This window comes from Doryrhamphus excisus, linkage group LG13, assembly GCF_037039965.1.
Source record: "Doryrhamphus excisus strain RoL-2023G ecotype Guam linkage group LG13, RoL_Dexc_Guam_v1.1, whole genome shotgun sequence".
NCBI classification, from domain to species: Eukaryota; Metazoa; Chordata; class Actinopteri; order Syngnathiformes; family Syngnathidae; genus Doryrhamphus; species Doryrhamphus excisus.
Genome location: NC_136369.1, coordinates 14,378,907 through 14,401,642, shown reverse-complemented (window position 1 = coordinate 14,401,642; position 22,736 = coordinate 14,378,907). Strand labels below are relative to the sequence as shown.

The window sequence follows — 22,736 nt, the reverse complement described above, 5'->3', positions numbered from 1 at the left end:
CACCTCTACCCCACTGTAATCACGATATAAACATAGTATTCATTTGAAAAAATTAAACATGCATCTTCAGCTTCACTGGATCTCTGCAAATACAATTTATTAAAATGAGCACCAGTAATCATTCAAAAAGCATCGATTTGTCCTTTGAGCTTGTCAACAACTTCAGTCAAAACTTCTAAATAAATGCAGTTCTTAGTCAAATGTATCACACTGATGGTAAGGATGTACATTTCTAACCATTATTTTAAGACAATATACCATAAAACAGATGATGATCTTAAAACTACAAAAATAGCTAATTTAATGTAGTGGTTCCAGTAGCGGGATGTCAAAGTGAGCGTGATGGTGTGATTGTATCAGGCAGCGCAATGTCAATATTTATGCCTCACACAGTTAGGATTAGTGCTGCGTGCTATGATTCCCTTCTGCACCATTGAGCACAGTGCTAGATTAACCGTTTCATGGCTGATCTGATGTGATCCTCTCTGTCACTGTGTATGTATGTGTATGTGTATGTGTGTGTGTGAAAGAGCGAAAAAGAGAGCGGGGGGTCTGTGAAAGCTAAGGCTGTTGGCCCACATACTGGTTGAACCTCTTAATGAGAGCAGTATTCAGCGAGTACACTAATGCACGCACGTCATGACACTGTATTTGAGTCATCTCCATCCGATTATATTCAACTCATTTTTTGTCTTTGTTGGTTCATTTGAATTTGAAGCAATGGAGGCAACTAGTTTGGGATCCAACATTTGACAGCCATGAGAAGAATGACGTCCGTCAATGAAGGTAGTTCATCAGTAGTTCAGGTTCTCTGGAATCATTCATTCATTCCCTACCGCTTATCCTCACAAGCGTTGTGGGGGGTGCTGGAGCCTATCACAGCTGACAAGAGGTGGGGTACACCCTGGACTGGTTGCCAGCCAATCACAGGGCACATATAGACAAACAACCATTCACACTCACATTCATACCTATGGACAATTTGGAGTCGCCAATTAACCTAACATGTTTTTGGAATGTGGGAGGAAACCGCAGTACCCGGAGAAAACCCACACATGCACGGGGAGAACATGCAAACTCCACACAGAGATGCCTAAAGGTGGAATCGAATGCGGGTCTCCTAGCTGTGAGGCCAGCACGCTAACCCCCCCTCCACCGTGCAGCTCCGTAATTATTGTCATTAAAAAAAACACATTTCCAAAAATGAAACTTACTCTGTCATAAGTAGCTGTTTAACACAGCTCTTAAAGGGGCCATGTCCAAATGTAATATACCCAAGGTATTTTAAAGTAAAAAAAATATCTGCCCATATTACAAAATATGACCTGATCTTAATGATATCAGGTTTCTTAACTGCAGCGCTAAAAGCAAAGGAGTGGTTCAAAAATTGACATGTGAAATACAAAAAAAACAGTAAGAGCTACATATAAATATATATTTTCTAAAAGAGAGTTGAAAAATTAAATATTTCAAGTTGACATAAAAATGTACCTTCTTTAAAAAGCTCATCATGCAAAACGTGAGGATTAAACTCAAAAGAAAGCCTACTGTGGCTATACAGTATAAACACATTGAGCACACACATGATGAATTACTGCATGACTGAGTGGTTAAGCAATCAGAGATATTATCTCAATTTAAAAAAAACATCACATAAAAAAACACAATGTATGGAGTGTACTTCCAGCACTTTGTTCAGTCAGGCATCAGGATTCACCACATTTTGGCCAATCAGACGTGTGTTCTGAGGTGAGCACCCGGCCTCTTCCTCCATCTGTGAGAGAGAGAAACGATAAGGGGTGTGGGAAAATAAACCCCGTACAATCATTTACACACTGGCACGGACCTGTTCTTTGAAGTAATTGCCTCCACAGGTCAGCAGGCCTCTGAGAGTCAGTCCTAAGACGAAGCACCACACAGACAGGCCACACTCTGCTGCAGCCATCACAGCGCTGGGGAACCACAGGGCCAAGGTGGTGTCCTAACACGTACATACATGCCAAACAATGGAGTGCAATACTGGGCGACAACCAGAAGAGGTGCTATTGAGTCAGTCTCAACTAGTTTACTGCCTAAAGGACAACATGGAAGGTGAGCTACTTCCACAACCTCCTCAATGGCAGAACTATTCCCGTCATTATGACACAGGCATGAAAACAGGCGTTCAGAACATTCAGAGAGAGATTCTCTAAAATTCTACATAGTCGACCAAGGAAGTCAAATGCCAAACCCTACTTTCGTTAACCCTACTTTGATATTTTCTTCTGGTTACGGTTGCCATTTTGTTAGCAATCTAAGAATGCCAACAGGACATTTTGTGAAAAACAACAAAATACATGAAGTTCACATAGTGTATTAATAACATTTGACCAGTTTGAAACTGGAACAGCTTATTTCTATTTCCATGATTTCCTATGGGAAACCATTTCTTTTAAAAAGGAACCACTAACAGTGTAAACATGTTGTAAAGGTTGCACAGCTGAGACTCACATAAATGCGTGTGGTGTCAAACGGGCAGCGTGCGCTGACAGGCGAGCGAGCGTTAGCTGGCACCTCAGTGTCGTTACATCCTCGCATCAGGCCCTGACCGTTGTGAGCGATCGTCACACTGATGGCCACCAGCAGGCCCACACAGCAAGCTGCTGAGAGCAGGGCGTTGAGGAAGGAGCCTATCAGAAGTCCTACTTGCTGCACACACACATAAAGGCAACATCTAGTGCAACTGATGGGGGGGGGTGGTAACTAATACTTAAGAAGCCAACATCCTACCATCTTAACCATGCGGAGGTTCCTTGACACCACAATGGAGATAATCCCAGTAGCAATACTCTGAAAAAGACAAAACTTAGTCTCGGCTTCCTCTATGATCGCAGCGACTGAATGAATAAACTCACCAGCAGACCTGAAGTGACGGAAATGATGTTAGCTGCCGTGTATTCTGTGGTGATTTGTTGGCTGGGTTTGGAAATGTGCCGCAGGACATTGCCGTGGACAATAGCACCAAGGATGAAGTTGATATGGCCCACTAGGATGAGAGCCAAGCCCTTTTTCATCAGCCTCCTCGGCCCTTTGTCCTTATCTGGAAGACATCATGTATTTACTTTAACTGACTCATACAAAACCTGCACTGAAACTATTTGTTTGACAGTTTATCTCTATTATTTCATGCATTTTGAAGGATACATTATATGCTCATGGTCCACAACATTAGGTACACATGTCCAATCTTATGCGAGAGCTGTCATTGATATAAGAATAGCAGTATAGACATTAGATCAGGGGTCTCAAACTCTATTTACTTGGGGGCCACTGGAGCTCGGGTCTAGGTGAGACTGGGCCGCATCAGGTTTTCCAAAAAAAAAAAAATAAAACGCATTTATTAAAAACTAAAAAGTTTAAAAGACTTCGCTTTGGTTACAATTTTCTACAATAAAAGCTCTGATAAAACATTCCGCTGTTCTCAAATATCTAATTTTTTATTTTTCTACACAAAATAAGATGAAAAATAAATAAACAAATCAAGAATTAAGAAAATCAATCAGTAATAAATAAATAAATATAATAATAATAAAACGGCAAATAAAAAAAACTTAAGAAACCACATATAGTTGATGGGTAGACACATTATTTTTTTCAGATTAAAATTAACAAAGCATTTTTAGAGCCCTGTAGACATGACAAAACACGACTATAGTCACATTTATACTCTTTTTATTTACAACATATTGCGCAACTGCAGGGTCTTGTGACACATGCTAACTCGCAAACTAGAGAGCTAGCAACCTAAACGGTAGCCTTCAAGTCATTTCCTTTAAACTTAAATAGCCAACAACTTACCACTTCCACACGGATAGGGAGGATAACTATTAACAGTTATTTAACCTTTAACATGAACATTAATTAAACGTACAAATTTTTTCTGGGTACATGATACCATACAGCATCCGTATCAAACTTGCGCGGGCCGCACTAACATTAAACTTTCATATCAAGGCGGGGGCGTCAAACTAGTGTCCTGCGGGCCACATTTGGCCCGCGTGCCGCGTGTTTGAGACCCCTGCATTAGATAATGATATGGTACACTGATCAGCCACTAATGTACAACCGGCCCATCCAATACCAGAGCTGTATGAAAACCCTACAGTTATAATCATGTCTGAATAAATAAAAACACATACAATTAAATACACTACATGTGAATAGCTCCATCACGTTAAAAGTAGTTACATTTAACAAAACAAATGAAAATTTGTGTAGTAAAGTATTAGTGTGACTTAGTACACAGGCGTTTTTTTAAAGATACATTCCATGTATTTCGTGGGAGTAGCTCATTCGTGAATGAATATTGCAAAATACGCTATAAAAGCAGCTATGTAAGTATATGTAAGTGTGTCATTTCCTCATACAAAGGCCTGCTCGGTAACGGCGACAATTGTGACCGAAACCTGACATTTTTCAGTTACCAAACGTTCCACAAACATAGCTTTATGATCAATTACTTACCAAAGATGCACATCGCTGTTCGGCTATATGTTTCCGTATGAACAATAAAAGAAATAGATTTTTTTCCAACTTGACTTTTGCAGCCACCCCGCTAGCCGCCAGTGACCGTCCACTTCCGGTATGACGTCACTGAACCCACCTGTCCTTTACCTGACGCAGAGTGGCGCACAAAACAAAATACATGACCACAAAAATTAAATACAGTCGCACATTCTAATTGAGTGAGATCCGGTACAACTGCATCACAAATAACAATCATGCTGAAGATATTAGAAACAGCTGTACACAGGTGGTATAATTACTTTATATTGTACTGCAAAGTACAATAATAAATACTACAAATCAGCCAGAGACAATCATGATGTACCCCACTAGATATATTTTGAATTTCAATGCTATAAATCATTGGCGGGCAATGCATGCATTTGGTACCTGGGTCTTCATTAGGGATTTAAGCAAACCCAATGCACCTCATACAAACCATTAATAACACACAAAAATGCAATATAACAATCTATGGCTTTACAGAATTGGAAATTAATGCCATTAATACTAAAGCGGGAAACTCGGTAAAACCTTTATCTTTCTATACATTGTCTCTGAAGTCATGGTATAGAAAATTAATGGAACGGATCAGTTAAACACTGCGCTGATCACTGCGTAACGCTAGGTGTGGCTTTCAGACATTAACAACAGGAAAGAAAAATGCTGACGTTACTGTACGCCTGCTAGCTCAACAGCCATGTTGCTAATGTGTTATGTTGTAACATGAGCCAGCACTACTGATTCTGAAGGCCCTGGGCATGTTAGATCGCCTAGCAACTCTGACTCATACACACACTGGAAGCAGTGCAGCCAAGAGACATGCTACTAAATGAAGATTAAATAAAAATAACAATTTCATAGAGTGGAATTTATGTTGTAAATGTAGGTCAGGGCTGCTAGTGTTTAGGCCTGCAGAAAAGGCCTTGTGGGACGCCACAGTATAAACCCAATGTATGGGTTTATATGCCTTTATTGACAGTGTCAATCTTGAGCAGTTGGCCAAAGACAGCATAATAGGAGGTTGTTTTTTTGTTGACGGAAATCTACAGAAAAGGGGGACTTTTTACACATTTATTTGAAAGAGCAGTTGCAAATTTGAGCAAAAAAAATACATAATTCATGACATTCATGTCATATACAGAACCCGAATACAGCCTCTGAGAAAAATCCCCCACTATAATACACAACCATTGTCCACACCACCGATACACACAGCTAACTTTTTCATAAAATTGATTGTGATTCAGTTAGCGTCTCATGGTTAATTATATAATGGATTGTTGGATTGGACATTTGTCATCAACACACAGAACCTTGCTGTCAAATACCATTTACTCTGTGATCATGAAGGTCTCAGGCACAATGTCCAAGGCAACACCTGGATCTTACTAAAACTACTTAAAAACACTACCTAGTGATGCAGAACGTTGTATCCAAGTGGATCTGTCAATGAAGTGAATGCAACAGCAAAAGTAGTAACGTTTGCAAAGTGGCTCAGATACTTACCATGATGGTGTGAAAAAAACCATACAGTATTGGTAACATAAATAAAACACTTGTACGGATAGATGGATGATGGGATAGAAACCAGTTTCAGTACAGTGTAAAAAAAAAAAAGGCACACCATAATAATAGCCAATTTAGGTGAAAGCAAAAAGAAGTGAACTGAGATGAGATGTTTTAAAGTGGACAAACACGTAAAAAAAACAAACAGTAAACAAAAGTTCACAGTCCCTCTAAAGTAACATTTCCACGGCTACTCGGCAAGATTGTCACTACACTATTTGTGCTCTTGTTTCTACGGCTTTCATAACATACAAACCATGGCTATGTTATGTTCTACTACGCTTGTGACACTAATAATACTTACAACATCGAACCTGACAGGGTGCTGGGAATGTGCCATCATGTAGACATCTAAGAGTCCATCAAATATGTGGAATCATGCATAAAAAGGCACAGTGGCACTATTTATTATTTATATTATTTGGTCTCTCCTCCCAATGAATGGCGATGGTTCCTGAATGGAGTTCACAACAGAATGAAATCTCATTTACACTCTTTTCTAAATGCACTTGTGAAGTTTTCATCCCTGATGTAACAGTCTGGTTTTGGTTACATTCAATGTAAGACCCTGTTTAAAAAAAAAAAAGAATAAAAACACCAAAAAAAAAAAAAAAATCCAGCATGTTGAGTGCTTCAAGGGAAAATGTAACAGACATGTTTTTTTTGGAGTATTTAGTGCTAGTTAAAAGCCTGGCTGAAGTTTTCTTGAAGGAGAGAGGCTATTTTGTTTTGGTCCATCTGCAGAGAGAACACACAAACGTAACCATCAAAAAAAAAAAAAAAAAGTATAGACGCACCTGAAAAACCGTCAATTCAATTATCATTCCTACCATGAGGCTTTGCTAACTTCCAATAATACAGCACAAAAAAACACAACATCACAAAAATAAAGTCATATGACTAGAATAAAGCTGTAATTCTAGGCAACATTGTCAAGTCACAATTTAAAACTGGATGTATGCAACTAAGTCCACATTACATTTTCAAATTAATTTCCTTTATTTTAAAATGAATTGGCTATCTTTTATTAAATAGCTTTTCTGTGTAGGGTGGCGTGGCTCTCCCTTAGAGATAATATGAAAAGCTTACACTGGTTGGCATTTGTGACACAGTCCAAATAATAAACATGTAAAATAATGAATTATAATACAGTTAAATCAGCTCATTAAATTCAAAGCATGCTAAGGTGGAAAACATCTGTGTAGCAATTTTTTTGTTTGCTGTGATTATTATTTATGTTTACCATTCCAGTTTTTAAACAGTGTAGGAAAAATATATATTCGATAGAATGTAAGGAAACAGAACTGTACAGCTTTATAAAAACATGTAGTTGATCCACTCTCGCCCACAGTGAAGTGCATTGCCCATACATTAGTGTGGGTGGATGGTGAGTGGGCCTGAGAGTACAAAGGGAATGTGTGACTGTGCTAGAAGGCATACAGCAGAGTCAGGAGTCATACTTCCTCCAAGTGTCACCACCCCGCACACAATGAGAGTCTATTAGGTACACACCTCACAGATGAAGCCCAGTTGCACCAACTCTCCAGCCAACTCTTGAACATTTTCATCTGCAACACAAACAGGCTCTTAGTGCACACGGAACTTCCCACTCACACAGCCAGTAAAAGCCTACACAAATAGCCGAAATATCTGATGTCTTCTTTAATAAGGAGCCATACATAATAAATCCAATTAAAGCCCATTCAGATTTGAATTTCAAGCTTTTGCAGCCATTTTCAATATTTGATATTTACAGCTTTGAAAAATTTTAATGGATTTTTAATATGAATATATGTACATTAAAATTTGAAGCGGTGAAGATACAGATCCATGTATGTTTTGGCCACAGCAAGTCTATGGCATGAATGGCTTAGCTTTTACAATAAATGCCAATCCTGATGGCCGAAAAATGGAGCCATGCTGCCATGAAAGGCAGAAGCGTGTACGATTACACAACTGGGGACAAATCTTTATTATGAATTTTGAATTAATAAATTATTGATCATTGCTAATATAAAACCTCTAATGACATAAATATTGATATTCTTTATGATCTTGTTTGAATGTTGGAAGAGACGCTTTTGAATAACATTGTGACAAGTGGTGTAGAAAATGTATAAACGTATGGCCTTTACTAGGAAGGAAAAAAGGCCACTTTACAAAAGGCACAGTTGACTTTGTTAGGGGAAGGTGATGGTTAAAAAAATGGTGTGGAGCTCACTGCAACGCAAGGATGTGCAACTTGAGAAAGTAAGATGAGGAGATGAAGTGTCCGAGTCTGTCAGAGGCACACAGGAAGCCGCAAGCCATGAAGAGAAAGACAGATTTTGACACAAGAGGTGACAGCTGTCAGCTGCAGCCTGTCACGGGCCGAGTGTGCCACACGCCTGCAACGTGTCACATGTACCTGTGTGTGCATGTACCACTACATGCACTTATTATTCTGACCACTGACACTGCCAGGTTGTAGATTATTCTCTCATTTCCATTTCAGTGCCTAAAAGGAAAATCCTTATTTCTCCTAAGCATACCGTTTGAAACAGATGTACTAAATTTGGGTTTTTAAAAGATTACAAAGACGTTGGATGAAGAAAAACATAATTCCTGGGTGCAATGGGCTGAAAAGTAAAGTGCATGGTTTTATGAGGGAGTCCCTGCTGAAAATAGTCACACGTTCTGTCGGGCATCCCAGTTGCACAGTCACACACGCCTCAGTGCACACGTATGGAGACATCCTGAATATTAACACTGGGGAAAGCGCAGCTGAATTAGCAATGCTGTTATTTCACACTGTACCACTTCTTGCCAATAACACCCCATTCAACTCTTCTAGGTTATACAGTATATACTGGATATCAATTTCCACCATTTCCTCACTCTTGCTCTAGATATATAAATATATAATGTGTTGATCTTACGAGGTAACATGTCACAGCTTAGATGTCTGTTCAGCTTGTCCTCCAGCTTCAGCAGCAATGTCAGCTATATAAATACAAGCACACATATTTGATAACTGGATGGTCAATGCCGTTAATGTCCATAAATACTGATGAAATGGCGTATGTCGACTTACATGATATTTGGTTCCGTCCTCATTGAGTTCTACGTTACACTGCATCTGAATGACCTAGAGGAGACAGATTGGGTGTGGAAAATATTTTATTTGCGTGGAATGTGCACTTGTTTCAGACATTTTTGTGTTGAACTATATTATACTCACCCGCCGTGTCTCCAGCTCTGCAGGTTCAGGTGTGGGGGACTTTACCAAAGGAATGACAACTGGGGACTGAACATTCACCTGTTTGGGCCGCTTTGGAGAGGGAAGCCCGAAGGCTGTCATGGGATAAATACCGTTTCTGAATGAGGGAAAATGAGGAAAACATGGCCAATGATCAATGATGAAAAACAACATCCACTAGTAATAAGCAACAGAAATGAAGTGACCAGGTCATTGCTGCCCCCGTGTGGACAAAAAGCACAATTTCATTTTTCAAAACGCTGAAAACATACAGCCTCCTACAACGATGACATTTTCTTACCGCACATCTTCCAGGAACTTATCAAGCTCTAAGGCAGGGAACTGTGACAGCCTACAGAAAAAAAAAACAAGAAAATATATTATGCTATGAAATATGATGTCTTTTTGTATACTCTGGAACAATGATGGAAAAAGAGGGCGAGGTGGTGCTACGCACTTGAGCTGGACATCATCTTTCTTGTCGGCGATGACCAGGTTGGGGTCCAAGTTTTTTGTAATCTCTTCCAAGGCGTTCTCAGGGATCATGTCTGGACAATTGACTATAATCAACAATCTGCAAGAGGACTACTGAACTGACTGACATTGTGGCTAATATACATATACTCAAGTAAAAACAATAAAAAAGGCTAATATCCATCATTGGTTTATGTCTAAATATGAACAGTGATTTTAATGAAGTGTTACTGTTAGTGTATGAGAGATGCTCACATTGATGGCTGACAATACAGTGAGCAGCCAGTAGCTTCAGTAGTGGCACTTCAAACAGAGCCTGGTTAAACAGCAGCTCTCGGGCAGTGGGCCTCGTACATGGATCACTCTCCAGGCATTTCTGAATTAGCTCCTAATCTCACACACACACGCGTGCAAGCAGACACAAACACACACGTGCAAAGCCAAACAATATTTTGACTTGCAATTCATTAGAGTTTGAACAGTCAGTCAGTGTGTTTTAAAGAGCAATTACATTTGTTTGAGTTCTGTTTTCTTTGTCTTGGGCTTACCCTCTGCAGTGGATCCTCCAGAAGCTGTATAGCAGTGTTGACGGCCTCCTCAGAAACATACGAAGACTCCCCACTTCCCTGGATCTCCAAAAGAGCCATCTGCAACACAAACTTTCTGTATTAATATGTTGTTTTGGCATTTAGAACAACTCATTCTTTATTCTGTTGTGGATTACTTCTCACCTCGAGGGCACACATGCCGAACGAGTAGATGTCTACAGCTGTGGTAACATCAGCGACGGCTTCAATAATAGAGAATAACAAAATAAGGGACACAAAATAGTATGAGTCACTGACTCTTTTGGAGCCTGATTTACACCTCTTCAGGTGCACTAGATTACTGTCTGCCTATACTGTCTGATTGGCAAGACTCATGATGTAACATACAGTACTTACAGGGTGTTTAATAAATCTTTATACAAACATACTGGCCATGCAACCGATAAAATGTAGCACTGGTGGTGATGCTGTCATGATCTACTTCACTTCAAATGATGCATCAACAGCCACTGAAAAGCCAGCCAATGGCTACACAAAAATGCGGGACTGAAACTACAGTTCCAGAGAAGGGAGTAATATGTGCCAATTGATTTAATGTAGTCCTGCAAGATTTTAAACTCCAAGCCAGTTAAATTGCATTGCAACTCTGTAACGGGTGTAATACAAAATGCAACTAAATAAAAAAGCCTTATTTTTATTTAAATATTCCATAGTTACTGTAAACTGATCTTTACCTGCATGCTCTGGGGCAAAGAAATGCAAGTTCTTCTGTTCTTCATGGCACGTCTTCACATGGTTGTTGATGGTGTCTGGAGCCACTACAGGCAAGACGGAAAAACATTTAATAAACAACCAAATGTGTACAAATTGGATAATAGTAATAGGTATTGTGTTTTGTTTGCACTTCACAGCACACATTATAAAGATGGTGTTTTCTTTTGATTTACCTGATCCTATCTTGATCAGGCCATTGTGCTGGATGAAGATGGTGTCACAGGTTAAGTTGCCGTGGATAATGGGTGGGTCACATGAATGGAGATAACTGCAGGACAGAGAAAAATAAAAGAAAAAAAAATCAAAACATTATTTGCATTCATGCGACACTGAGAATGGATACGCATGAGACCAACCTGAGAGCTGACAGGATCTGTGTGCACCATCTCTTCCAAGCCTGCAGGGAGACCACACCATACAAAAAAGCTGGGTCATAAGTAAATAAACACTAGCACTGCAGCATACGGTCTTGTACTAAGGCTAACATGTACATGGTTTCTGATGGTTATTTACCTGCATTAATAGCAACTCTTATATGAAAAAAAATCACTGCTTTGTGAGTCAGGCTATAAAGCACTTAATGACGCCAAATATGTCTCTACTTGCACTGAGACCCCTCAGGTAACGCAGCACACAACACAGTGTTGCTGCATCCAAACCGGTTTTTATTCCAGTCTTTGTGTAGTGTTCCCACTCACACTGGATGCCTAGAGTGCACAAGAGTGTGTACTGCAAACATATATACTAACTTAGCCTTTCCCAAAAGTTCAACAAACTATCCTCCATCTCCAATAATGCTAAGTGCATGCTTTGGCTATTAGTTTTGCAGTTAATACTTTTTCATTCATGGCCTTGTGATTCTTTTTGGTCTTTTTCAGGAACTGCTTCAAACTTCCTGATGACATGTACTCTGTAATGAAAATCACCTGAAGGAGAAGAGGAGGAAATTTTCAATAAAACCACAAATACGCATGTTCAATTGAACTAGTATTGTAATCCACAACTCACCCGGGCCCGGTTCTCTTTAGTGTCAATCCAGTACTTGTGGAACTTGACGATATTTGCATGCTCCAAATGGATGAGGTTATCAAATACTGCTTTCACCTCCTCCTGAACATGCCATGCAGATATAACATCATTAGGATAAACACATATTACTGATGCAGTGTATGCTCCTGAAGGAGATCAGAACAAATGCCTGTTACTACTTTTTGTGACAATATAAGTCCTCACCTCCAACAGTTTGAAGTTCTTCCTCTCTGAGAACATGACTTCATTCCACACCACCTCTACCCCTTCCTCTGTGTCCATGGCCAAGTAGGCTGTGTCCATCCCAGGTACATTACGTTGATTCACCTACAGCAAACACAAACATCACAAGATTACAAATTGTAAGTGCATGCATGGAATGACAATAATAACATTGTGGACTGCATGTGCTTTCTTTACAGGTGACTGGCTTAATTGATTATGTAATTGAAATCATATAATATAGCTGGCACTGATTTCTCTTCACAAGTATTATTTTAGAATACTATATCAGCATGAAAAATGTGCTCTCAAAAACACAAACAAAACTAACCTCCTCTCTGCGCTTCTGCCAACGTCCACACGGACTCTCCTCCAGGATGTCTGACTCATCTTCACTTTCATCGTCTTCCTCAGTAGTAGTGGAGGCAGGGGGCTGTAAGGCAGCCCCAGGCAAGGATGACACCGATGCCCCACTTTGTACCTGCTGGTTGTTACAAAAAGACATGTGTGCTGCTGTCGACTCTGCAGCTGGAGGTCCTTTCCCCTCTGCATCTGCAATCATGACAACTTTTTAAGGCTGCACTGTGTCCTCTCAGCTTTTGTGAGTGAAGGGGAGGCCTCTTTTCTGTGTCTCTGTGCCTTTCAGCAACTCACACGTCCATCTTCTCAGAAGGGCTGCTTTTATTTGACTGGAGGCTGTAAACACATAACAAGTTTAGCCTGAAGACCCACACACACGGACACGCACGTGCACACTCAATCACACACAAACACAGGCAGTCTTGACATGTAGACATAGTGGGTTCTTCATCTTTCGGTGGTCTTTTAAGATACTTTTCAGTAGTTTTTTTTTTGTAAACTGTTGGAAGTTATTGCATAGCTACTCAGTCTCAAACTTAACGTAGTCTCACACGTTTTCGCTACCTTACTTGGCTAACAAGCTAATTAAATGTAAATAAACAGTTAGCTAGCATGCCATTTGGACCCCGTTTACAAAACACTTTACCGTGTAGCAGAGTCGACGCCACATGAAGCCGTCTCGTGTTACATGTTGACGGGAAATGTCTAAAAAGTGCAAGTAAAGCGACAAGAAAGAGACATTTAAGATGCTACTTCGTCATGAAATATATTTTTGGTTGCTTTTCGAGTCTTCTGTGGCAAGCAGAAAGTGGGAGGGGCGGGGCACCACTTGAGGAGCGCCTCTTTGCGCATATGCAACGCAATGGTGACGTCACTCGCCTCCACCAATGCAGAAAATGTCACACCGATTTAGACTTCTCCAAACAAACTAGAATTGATGGGATTAAAAACACGTGATAACGAGTGGTCATGGAACGTAGTTTTGTTGTTTGTTTGCTTGCCAGGGCATCGCTAACACCAAAAACAAAGGCAGAAATTGTATTTTGGAGAATACATATGTGTTATCGAAGACTCGTAGACAATCGTGGACATTCTTGTTTGTGGAAACAAAATACAAACGAAGCGTTCATTAATTCCCTTCCCTAATAGCCACTTATTTGTTCTTAATGTACTTACCTGCAACATTAACGCGCTTTACTCATTATTATGTAACGTACGATGCCTTGTAAACATTTGCGACATGCTCTGATTATATTAAAAAATGACATCTCTCTTTCTCATAGGATTAATAAAAAGTTAACACAATAGTTGTTTTAACTGTCATGTTATGATCAGATCGCATTCCATTGTGTAAGTGTACCAAAAGCGTGTACATTAATTGCATACACGTATTTCTACAAAATATAAAAACACGCACTCCCATGCGGAAGTGGAATATAACCAAAGCGGAAGTGGTTCGGATGTATTTCTCTCACTTTGCGTATCTTCTTGACACAGCTGGTTCACGTTGCTGCGTAAGATGTTATTTACGATCAACATGGGAGTCACTAGTGGACAATACGAGAGATCTTAGGCTGTTACAATTTAGCTTTATAAAAAGAACCACTGTGTGTGTGTCGATAAAAACAAGGGATCTCCACATTTTGGTCGCACATTTACGGCTATTTCATGGAGCAAGGGACGCGGGAGAGGTTGTCAGGCTGCGGGGTCTGGACATCAGCAACGGAGCCCCGGAGACGAGCGAGATGTTAGCATGTTAGCTGTGAGGATGAAGCTCTGACCTGTAACTACATTTTGTAGTCCTGCTCGTTTCGCTCATCATGGCGACTAACGGGGGCGACCTCACGACAGGGATGGGAGAAATCATCCAGCTGAACGTAGGTGGGACACGGTAAGCTTGGCCAGTGGGGGTTATGGGCACCGTGGGGGTAATTTGAGTCACGAAATTGTAAGATGAGATGCGTGTGGAGGCTGTTGCCGGTTTAATGCATGTCGTCTTTATTACTTTGCTTGCGAGCAGAGCTGTCACCCGGCATTAGCATCATTGCATGCTTATTACTACTACTAATAATACTGTACTGCAATTATGTGTGGTTTTTGAAGGTTCAGCACCTCCAGGCAGACCCTCACATGGATCCCTGACTCTTTCTTCTCAAGGTAACCTCTTTTATTTTTCAATTTGGAAATGAGAAGATGGGACATTGTGGGTCATCTCAGGACAAGCTGCACAGAGTACAGATGACGTCATCACGGTCCTAAAACTGTGTCAGCTTGGTTCAGCACTTACATTATTTATTGAAGTCATGTGTATAGATGTTCCAGAAGGTCTGATGAGAAGATGATGCAAAAACGAGTCATCTCATGCATTCATACATGCAGCGCAAAGAACAGCTACTAAGTATACGTAGCTGTAAAAGGAGTGTCTGTGTATTTATTGGAATTCCCAATAGCATTTTCACTGGCATACAAGTGTGAGAAAGAAGATAAGGCTGAATATGTGCAAATAGATACATATTTGTGTTAATGGATGTGTGTGTGTGTGTTCCAGTCTGCTTAGTGGAAGGATATCCACTCTTCGGGATGAAACTGGAGCTGTAAGTACAGCCTTTGGATACTTTTATCCAAAATAAGCACACAGCTTTAAGAATACAAATGCAAACTTATTTTTAGTATATTATTATATATTTATATTATTATATATTTTATATTATATATATTCACAGCTAGGAGACTGGGGTTCAATTCCACCCTCGGCCATCTCTGTGTGGATTTTGCATGTTCTCCCCGTGCATGCGTGGGTTTTCTCCGGGTACTCCGGTTTCCTCCCACATTCCAAAAACATGCTAGGTTAATTGGCGACTCCAAATTGTCCATAGGTATGAATGTGAGTGTGAATGGTTGTTTGTCTATATGTGCCCTGTGATTGGCTGGCGACCAGTCCAGGGTGTACCCTGCCTCTCGCCCGAAGACAGCTGGGATAGGCTCCAGCACCCCCACGACCCTTGTGAGGAAAAGCGGTAGAAAATGAATGAATGAATATTATATATATATATATATATATATATATATATATATATATTATATATATTTTTATATGAATATTTTTATTCAAAAATGTACAGGAAGCAATTAAAAAAAATGTAATATCTATTACATGTATTATGTAGTATAATTTTTAAAATTCATTAATTTCAGTTAGTAGTATATTTAGATAGAATATGATAAATATGAATGTTTACCATGATACATACTGCACATAATTCCAAGTCAATGTTTTCTATCACCTTTTGTCGTCATTTAGATATTTATTGACAGAGATCCTACAGCTTTTGCACCAATTCTAAATTTTCTCCGAACCAAAGAACTGGACCTGCGGTAAGAAGTCATTCAGACGTTATACTCGCTTGTCACCAGTGTCTTGCAGAATAAACCTACTCTTTGTTTTTGTTATGTGTCTCTGTAGTGGCGTCAACATCAGCGTTCTGCGACACGAAGCAGAATTCTACGGCATAACTCCCTTAGGTATATGTCTTATATAGGTGCACAACATCTGCCATGTAATTTGATTTTTAATGAGTGAAGTCATAACTCTGAGGAACTATTGTATTGTTTTACTTCCTACTTCATGGTTGGAACTTCCCTTCATTGTGTTTGGATTTGAAAGCGAGAGGTTACCTTTGTGATGGCTGATCAAGGAGCGTGTTCCATTCCTTTCCATTCTCCGCCATTTATTTGGGTCCGGGTCACGGGGGCAGCAGTCTCAGTAGGGAAGCCCAGACTTCCAGGTCCACGGTCACCTCCTCCACTAAGGTGTTCCCAGGTAAACTGTGAGACATAATTCCTCAAGCGCGTCCCAGGTCTTCTCCAGGGCTTTCTCCCGGCTCGGCATGCCTGGAACTCTGCCTCAGCAGAGAAGACGTCTGGGACTAGATGCCGCAGCCACCTCAACTGGCTCCTCTCCATGTGAAGGAGAAGTGGCTCTACTCTGAGCCCCTCCCGGATGACTGAGCTCCTCACCCTATCTCTCGATCTTGTTCTTTCGGTCACGACCCAAAGTTCATGACTATAGGTGAGGGTGGGAACATAGATCGGTCGGTAAAATGAGAGCTTTGCCTTCCGGCTCATTAGTGCAGATGCTGCACCGATTCCCCCATAGACCACCTGCGGGGGCAATCATAAGGGTCCAGTGGATTGCGCTTTAGGTGGCGGTCGAGGGCGGGCACCTGGGCAACCTATTGTATACTGAAAAAAGTGAAGTAGATCTCAATAAAGGTCCAGTTAGGGGTGGGCATAGTGGTCAACAATTCTCTATATTGTGTTGAATTTATTGATGGCATTTTTCAAAAGTCATCCCTCTCGGTACCGGTCATGCTGGAGCCTATCCCGGCTGTCTTCGGGTTAGAGGCGGGGTCCACCCTGGTCTGGTTCTGTGTAATGCACTACATCAATAATCAATTCCACACAGTTGGCAGAATTCTCAATAAAGCCATTAATATACACTTCCCTAAATGTGCTGTTTGTGTCCAGTGCGGCGCCTTCTGCTGTGTGAAGAACTGGATCGCTCATCGTGTGGTAGCGTCCTCTTCCATGGTTACCTTCAACCCCCCGGTAAAGAAATAGTGTATTTATGAGAACACGAACAACAGACAGAATGTGACATATACTCAATATTACTCCATCAGTCATCCCTGGTCCTAAGTCAAGCTCCACCCCCTCCTGTGACGAGCATCCAGGCCCCAGTGGAGCGGAGGGGTTCACCCACGCTGGCCCCCCTCCTAACGCTCCGGTCGCACCTGGACTAGATGACACGCACAAACTCGGTAGGTGACCTGAAGAAGAGTGAAGTGAGCTTTGACGATGGCGCTTTCGTCCTCAGGACCTGACCCCCGCAAGGTGCTCATCATAGCAGGACACCACAACTGGATTGTAGCCGCGTACGCACACTTTGTCATCTGCTACAGGTGCGTGTGACGCAGCATAAGTCATATTGTAGATGCTGACGTACTGATTAAACGTTTCCTACAGGATAAAGGAATCTACTGGATGGCAGCAAGTGTTCTCCTCTCCTTACCTTGACTGGACCATTGAACGCATTGCGCTTAATGCCAAGGTGGTGGGTGGCCCCCACGGAGACAAGGACAAGATGGTGGCGGCCGCCTCAGAAAGCAGCATCATCTTGTGGAGCATCCAAGATGGAGGCAGCGGCAATGAGATCGGTAGACGATTTATAGAAGCTAGCATAAGCATAAGCGGACATGTTCTTCATTACTTCTTCATCACCAGGTGTGTTCAGCCTCGGTGTGCCCGTGGATGATCTCTTCTTCATTGGAAACCAGCTGGTGGCTACAAGTCACACCGGGAAGGTCGGAGTGTGGAATGCTGTAACGCAGCACTGGCAGGTATCGTGTGTATCTTTGTTTGCGTGGATCCCGGGCGGCCACACGTAATTGTCAACTCACCTTCAGGTTCAAGATGTTGTTCCCATCACAAGCTGCGACACGGCAGGATCCTTCCTCTTACTGGGCTGCAACAATGGCTCCATCTACTACATAGGTGCACACACACTACTTAGTCTATTACACAAAGCACCTATATTACACCCTCAGTTTCTTTCCTTTTCTTCTTCAGACATGCAGAAGTTTCCACTGAGGATGAAAGATAACGACCTCTTGGTGACCGAGTTATATCACGACCCCTCCAACGATGCCATCACTGCACTGTCTGTCTACCTCACGCCAAAAACCAGTCAGTAATCAAATTATCATACTAATGAGTAATGAATAATAAGCAAAGTGTGGTCTTGAAAGTGCAGCTTCAACAGTGCAGCTAGGAAGTGCGCCTACATGAATGAACACTACAAGTGCAAAGGTAGAAATAATGTGCAATGAAAAAAAAAAACAAATTCTTTCCAGAGGGGGCCACTAAAACAACACATGTAGAAAAAAAAATGCATATTGCTCTGTTTCCTATTTTTTTTTTACATTTTCTTACTATTTTTACTTTCTTCATAAACAATCTCTGAAAAGGTTTTCATAATACTTTGACTTTATTCCCATAACATAACTTTTCCGCAACTTACCAAAGACAACCACTTGATTTTCTGTTTGTTTCTCACAAAATGATGACTTTTTTCTTCAATATTTCACTTTTATGCGAAGAAAATGACATAATTTTCCCCATAATTATTCTCGTAAATTGACAATTTTTTTCTCGTACTATTTTGACATTATTCTCATAAAATTGCAGCAGTTTTGTTTTATTTTAAATTTACTTTTGCTAATTATGACTCCATTCCTGTAATATTTTGACTTTATTCTCATAACATTCAAACTGTTTCTGCAACCTAATTTTTCAGAAATTATGTTTAGTTTGTTTCTCATAATATTAGGAGTTTATTCTCATAAAATTAAGATTTCTTTCTTTTTTTATTTCTCAATTTATGTGCTATTGTTGTTTTTTTCAAATTCAACTTGTCAATGATTTTTAACAGAAATGTGACTTTATTCCCATAACATTATAACTTCTGCCGCCACCTAATTTTCCAAAAATGACAACTTCATTTGCTGTTTTGTTTCTCATAATATCATGGCTTTAATATTTTGACTTCATGCTACTAAAATCATCATCATTTTCACCTCCATAACATTATGACTTTTTATTTTCAATTACTTTTGTCTTAATATTTTGACTTAATTATTTTCTTACTTGTTAAATGATGCAGCGGGCCAATAAAAAAAACAGCCGCCCGGCATAAATGGCCCCCGAGCCACACTTTGGACACCCCTGATCTAGCTGTATCAGTGACATGCAGTCAGTGGAGGCAGGTGAGGCAAAACACGAATAATGATAACATCAAAAAAATATTCATGTGTCCATTGGAAAAAAAAAAGAAATAATGTGCAATGAATGTGAGACTTAAGACCAGGGGGGGGCCGAGCCTTTTCTGTGGTTGGCCCCAAACTATGGAACTCTCTCCCCTCCCAAGTAAAAAAAGGCCCCCAACTTCGAAAGCTTTAAGTCTCGTCTTAAAACCCACTTTTATTCTCTGGCTTTTAACTCGGAGTGAGTCGTATGGTCCTGTGTCTTTTAGTTTTTCGTTTTTATTGTAATTGCTTTTATTTTTTATACTTTTATTGCTGTGTTTCTTGTTTTTAATATTTTAATATCTATTTTACTATTTTATTTCTTAAATGATCTTTTAGTTTTGGATTATTACTTTTTATTTTTACTAGTCTGTGCAGCACTTTGGAAACTCTGTTTATAAAATGTGCTGTATAAATAAAGTGGATTGGATTGGATTGAAAGAAGAGGGTGAATGTGCAAAGTAATGCACAGCAACAGAAGTGTGCACTCACAAAAAGTGCAACATTGAATTATAATCCAAAGATGAGGCGTGTGCAATAGAAGCCGAACTGAGAGTGTAAATGTGCAGTCACAGGCTAAATGTTGAATAAGGAATAAGCCAGCACACATTTGAAATGAGTTGTTCGCCGTGTGACTTCCTTTCTCTCCCGCTCGTTTCAGGTGTGAGCGGCAACTGGATTGAGATCGCCTACGGGACCAGCAGTGGCGCTGTGAGAGTTATCGTGCAGCACCCAGAGACTGTGGGTTCAGGTCCTCAGCTCTTCCAGACTTTCACTGTACACAGGAGCCCCGTGACCAAGATCATGTTGTCTGAGAAACACTTGGTCTCAGGTGAGGCCATGACGGTCTTTAAAAAAAAACAACATTTTCTTGGAACGCTGCGGACATTGAAGCATTTAAGGAATCACAAACTCTTCTTGTTCCGTTCTTGTAAGTGTGCGCTGACAACAACCATGTTAGAACTTGGACGGTGACACGCTTCCGTGGGATGATCTCCACCCAGCCAGGATCCACCCCCTTGGCCTCCTTCAAAATACTCTCTTTGGAGGAAACGGAGAGCCATGGCAGCTACTGCTCAGGAAACGATATTGGTGAGAGATCATTGATTGATTATACGTAGATGTTCTTGCTGAAGGACACTCTGGTGTCATTTATTGCATGGATTGTTCTCTTAGGTCCATTCGGAGAGCGAGATGATCAACAAGTATTCATCCAGAAGGTCATCCCCATCACTAACAAGCTATTTGTGAGGCTCTCATCCACTGGAAAAAGGTACAGCTTTCTTTGGGAATGTTTAGTACAAGTTTTCCATCTCTGAGGCTTTGTTTACGGATTTAGAATCTGTGAAGTCCAGTCCGTGGATGGGACCACCATCTCTTGCTTTATGGTTCGGGAGTGCGAAGGTTCCAGCCGCATGGGGTCGAGGCCCCGACGCTATTTGTTCACTGGCCACGGCAACGGTAGCATCCAGTTGTGGGACCTGACCACAGCTATGGACACGGCCAACAGAGGGGAGGAGAAGAGGAAAGAAGGTGAGCCATAAACGCTGAAGAGAAGACAAACCCTTCATGTTCTGAAGCTGTCTATGTCGTCTAGATGTTGGCGGACCCACCGAAGAGGAACTGTTACAACTGTTGGATCAGTGTGACCTGAGCACCTCTCGCTGTGCCACCCCAAATATTAGCCCCGCCCCTTCGGTGTTGCATCACACGCGCCTCAGAGAATCTTGCTCGAGGTAAGAGAGAGCATGAAGAAGAAATTGACAGCCTTGGACATTTTAGGTCAACCGCCTGTGTGTCCTCCACCAGTCTGCAGTTACACGCCCAGGAAACCATCCCAGAGAACCAGCCCACCTACGGAGCTGTGCGACCCTACAGAGAGAGCCCACTGCTGGCCCGTGCCAGACGAACGGAGTCCTTCCACAGCAACCGGTGAGAAACATGTCAATTCATTTCAAAGCTTTGTTCAGTTCAGGGTGAATTTTGGAATTTTGGAGGAATTCCCTTGGGGTCTAATGCACTTTCCCAGCCTTCTCTATCACACCTTCATGCACTCATGGAAGGATTCTTCCAGGATCCTCCACTGCTCCATCATCACAGCCACCTTGACATAGTCCACATCTTCAAAAATCACACAGAGCTAGTTTGGATGAGTTGGGAGGTTTCTCCAAGCACGGCGATCTCGGCCAGGAACTGTCTGATGCTCAGGGCATTGTGAGAAAGTGTGTTGTCATGGTGATGCATCCGCGACTTTTTGTACCACAACTGTCACTTCTTCTCATGCACTAAACAAAACAAGTGCTGCAGGATTACTTTGCTGGTAGATCATCTGGCTCGATGGCAAGAATTAGATGGAGTAAGGCCTCGGCCTGACTTTTCTGACACACCTCATATTGCAACCCCCTTGTTGCATAATTCTAAGTTTATAAACTTGCTATACGAAACAAAACAAAAATACATATTTTGAATGGTTTAGACTGCAACTGTAAAACATTTGAAAAGCACAATAACAATCTAAAATGTGACCTTCATGTTTCTCTCCAGAGACTTCCAGAACTTCAGCCTGACTCGAGGTATCCTGGACTGCACCGACCAGACCACCAGTCAGTCTGCTGACGCTCGCCGGTCACTTTGCGACTTCGGGCCCGAGGAAAGCGAGAGAAGGCTGTCCATCATGGACCTGTGGAGCTGCCGCAGCGCCAACGCCGCTGCTTCCACCATTTCCGGCAGGACCAAGGTAGACGGAGGGAGTCAGGAATCTCCACGGCAACCGCCTGACAGCCCGATTCCAGGAGGAGGTGATGTCAGACGTAAGGTACAATCACAGCCAGAGGAGGGTGACGTCGTGGGAGATGGGACGAAGGCGGAGCCAGGTGCGAAGAAGAGGGGAGTCCTGGATGTGGGCTTTCTGGGGAGAAAGAGGGCGCCGCCGGTGCCTCTTCTGTCGTCTGGATCTGAAGGTGGAGGCAGCGACTCCTCGGCTAACGCTTCTCCATCGCCAACCAAACTGGGCTCCTCCACCTCGCCTCGACACAGGAAGCTGACCATGGAGTCATCCAGTCAGGATAGCAGCCTCTGAGTCTGCGAGCAGTCCTGTATATCCTGTCTTAGACC

The 22,736-nt window shown here is 41.5% G+C and overlaps 3 protein-coding genes across 3 annotated transcripts; 1 reads left to right on the top strand and 2 right to left on the bottom strand.

Annotated features, from left to right (window-relative positions):
• Window positions 1-82: 82 nt before the first annotated feature.
• On the bottom strand, window positions 83-4,645 carry krtcap3 (keratinocyte associated protein 3). The gene is made up of 6 exons (XM_058089321.2): window positions 4,504-4,645; window positions 2,895-3,079; window positions 2,770-2,829; window positions 2,491-2,688; window positions 1,847-1,981; window positions 83-1,774 (listed from the first exon to the last, which is right to left on the bottom strand). The coding sequence occupies exons 1-6, from the start codon at window positions 4,514-4,516 to the stop codon at window positions 1,700-1,702; spliced, it is 666 nt and encodes a 221-aa protein (XP_057945304.2). The 5' UTR covers window positions 4,517-4,645; the 3' UTR covers window positions 83-1,699.
• Window positions 4,646-5,590: 945 nt separating this feature from the next.
• LOC131139583 (nuclear receptor-binding protein-like) lies at window positions 5,591-13,592 on the bottom strand. Its single transcript, XM_058089320.2, has 18 exons — window positions 13,406-13,592; window positions 12,731-13,095; window positions 12,382-12,504; window positions 12,157-12,258; window positions 11,985-12,074; window positions 11,505-11,545; window positions 11,322-11,416; window positions 11,109-11,192; window positions 10,558-10,616; window positions 10,375-10,473; window positions 10,082-10,214; window positions 9,810-9,900; window positions 9,654-9,704; window positions 9,335-9,470; window positions 9,188-9,241; window positions 9,033-9,096; window positions 7,627-7,682; window positions 5,591-6,852 (listed from the first exon to the last, which is right to left on the bottom strand). The coding sequence occupies exons 2-18, from the start codon at window positions 12,959-12,961 to the stop codon at window positions 6,793-6,795; spliced, it is 1,569 nt and encodes a 522-aa protein (XP_057945303.2). The 5' UTR covers window positions 12,962-13,095; window positions 13,406-13,592; the 3' UTR covers window positions 5,591-6,792.
• A 630-nt stretch (window positions 13,593-14,222) lies between these two features.
• Window positions 14,223-22,736, top strand: kctd3 (potassium channel tetramerization domain containing 3). The gene is made up of 19 exons (XM_058089313.2): window positions 14,223-14,650; window positions 14,863-14,916; window positions 15,308-15,353; window positions 16,061-16,134; window positions 16,223-16,281; window positions 17,287-17,367; window positions 17,442-17,579; window positions 17,636-17,720; window positions 17,785-17,975; window positions 18,043-18,158; window positions 18,225-18,312; window positions 18,388-18,504; window positions 20,284-20,454; window positions 20,559-20,714; window positions 20,799-20,895; window positions 20,962-21,155; window positions 21,220-21,358; window positions 21,432-21,554; window positions 22,167-22,736. The coding sequence occupies exons 1-19, from the start codon at window positions 14,580-14,582 to the stop codon at window positions 22,699-22,701; spliced, it is 2,535 nt and encodes an 844-aa protein (XP_057945296.2). The 5' UTR covers window positions 14,223-14,579; the 3' UTR covers window positions 22,702-22,736.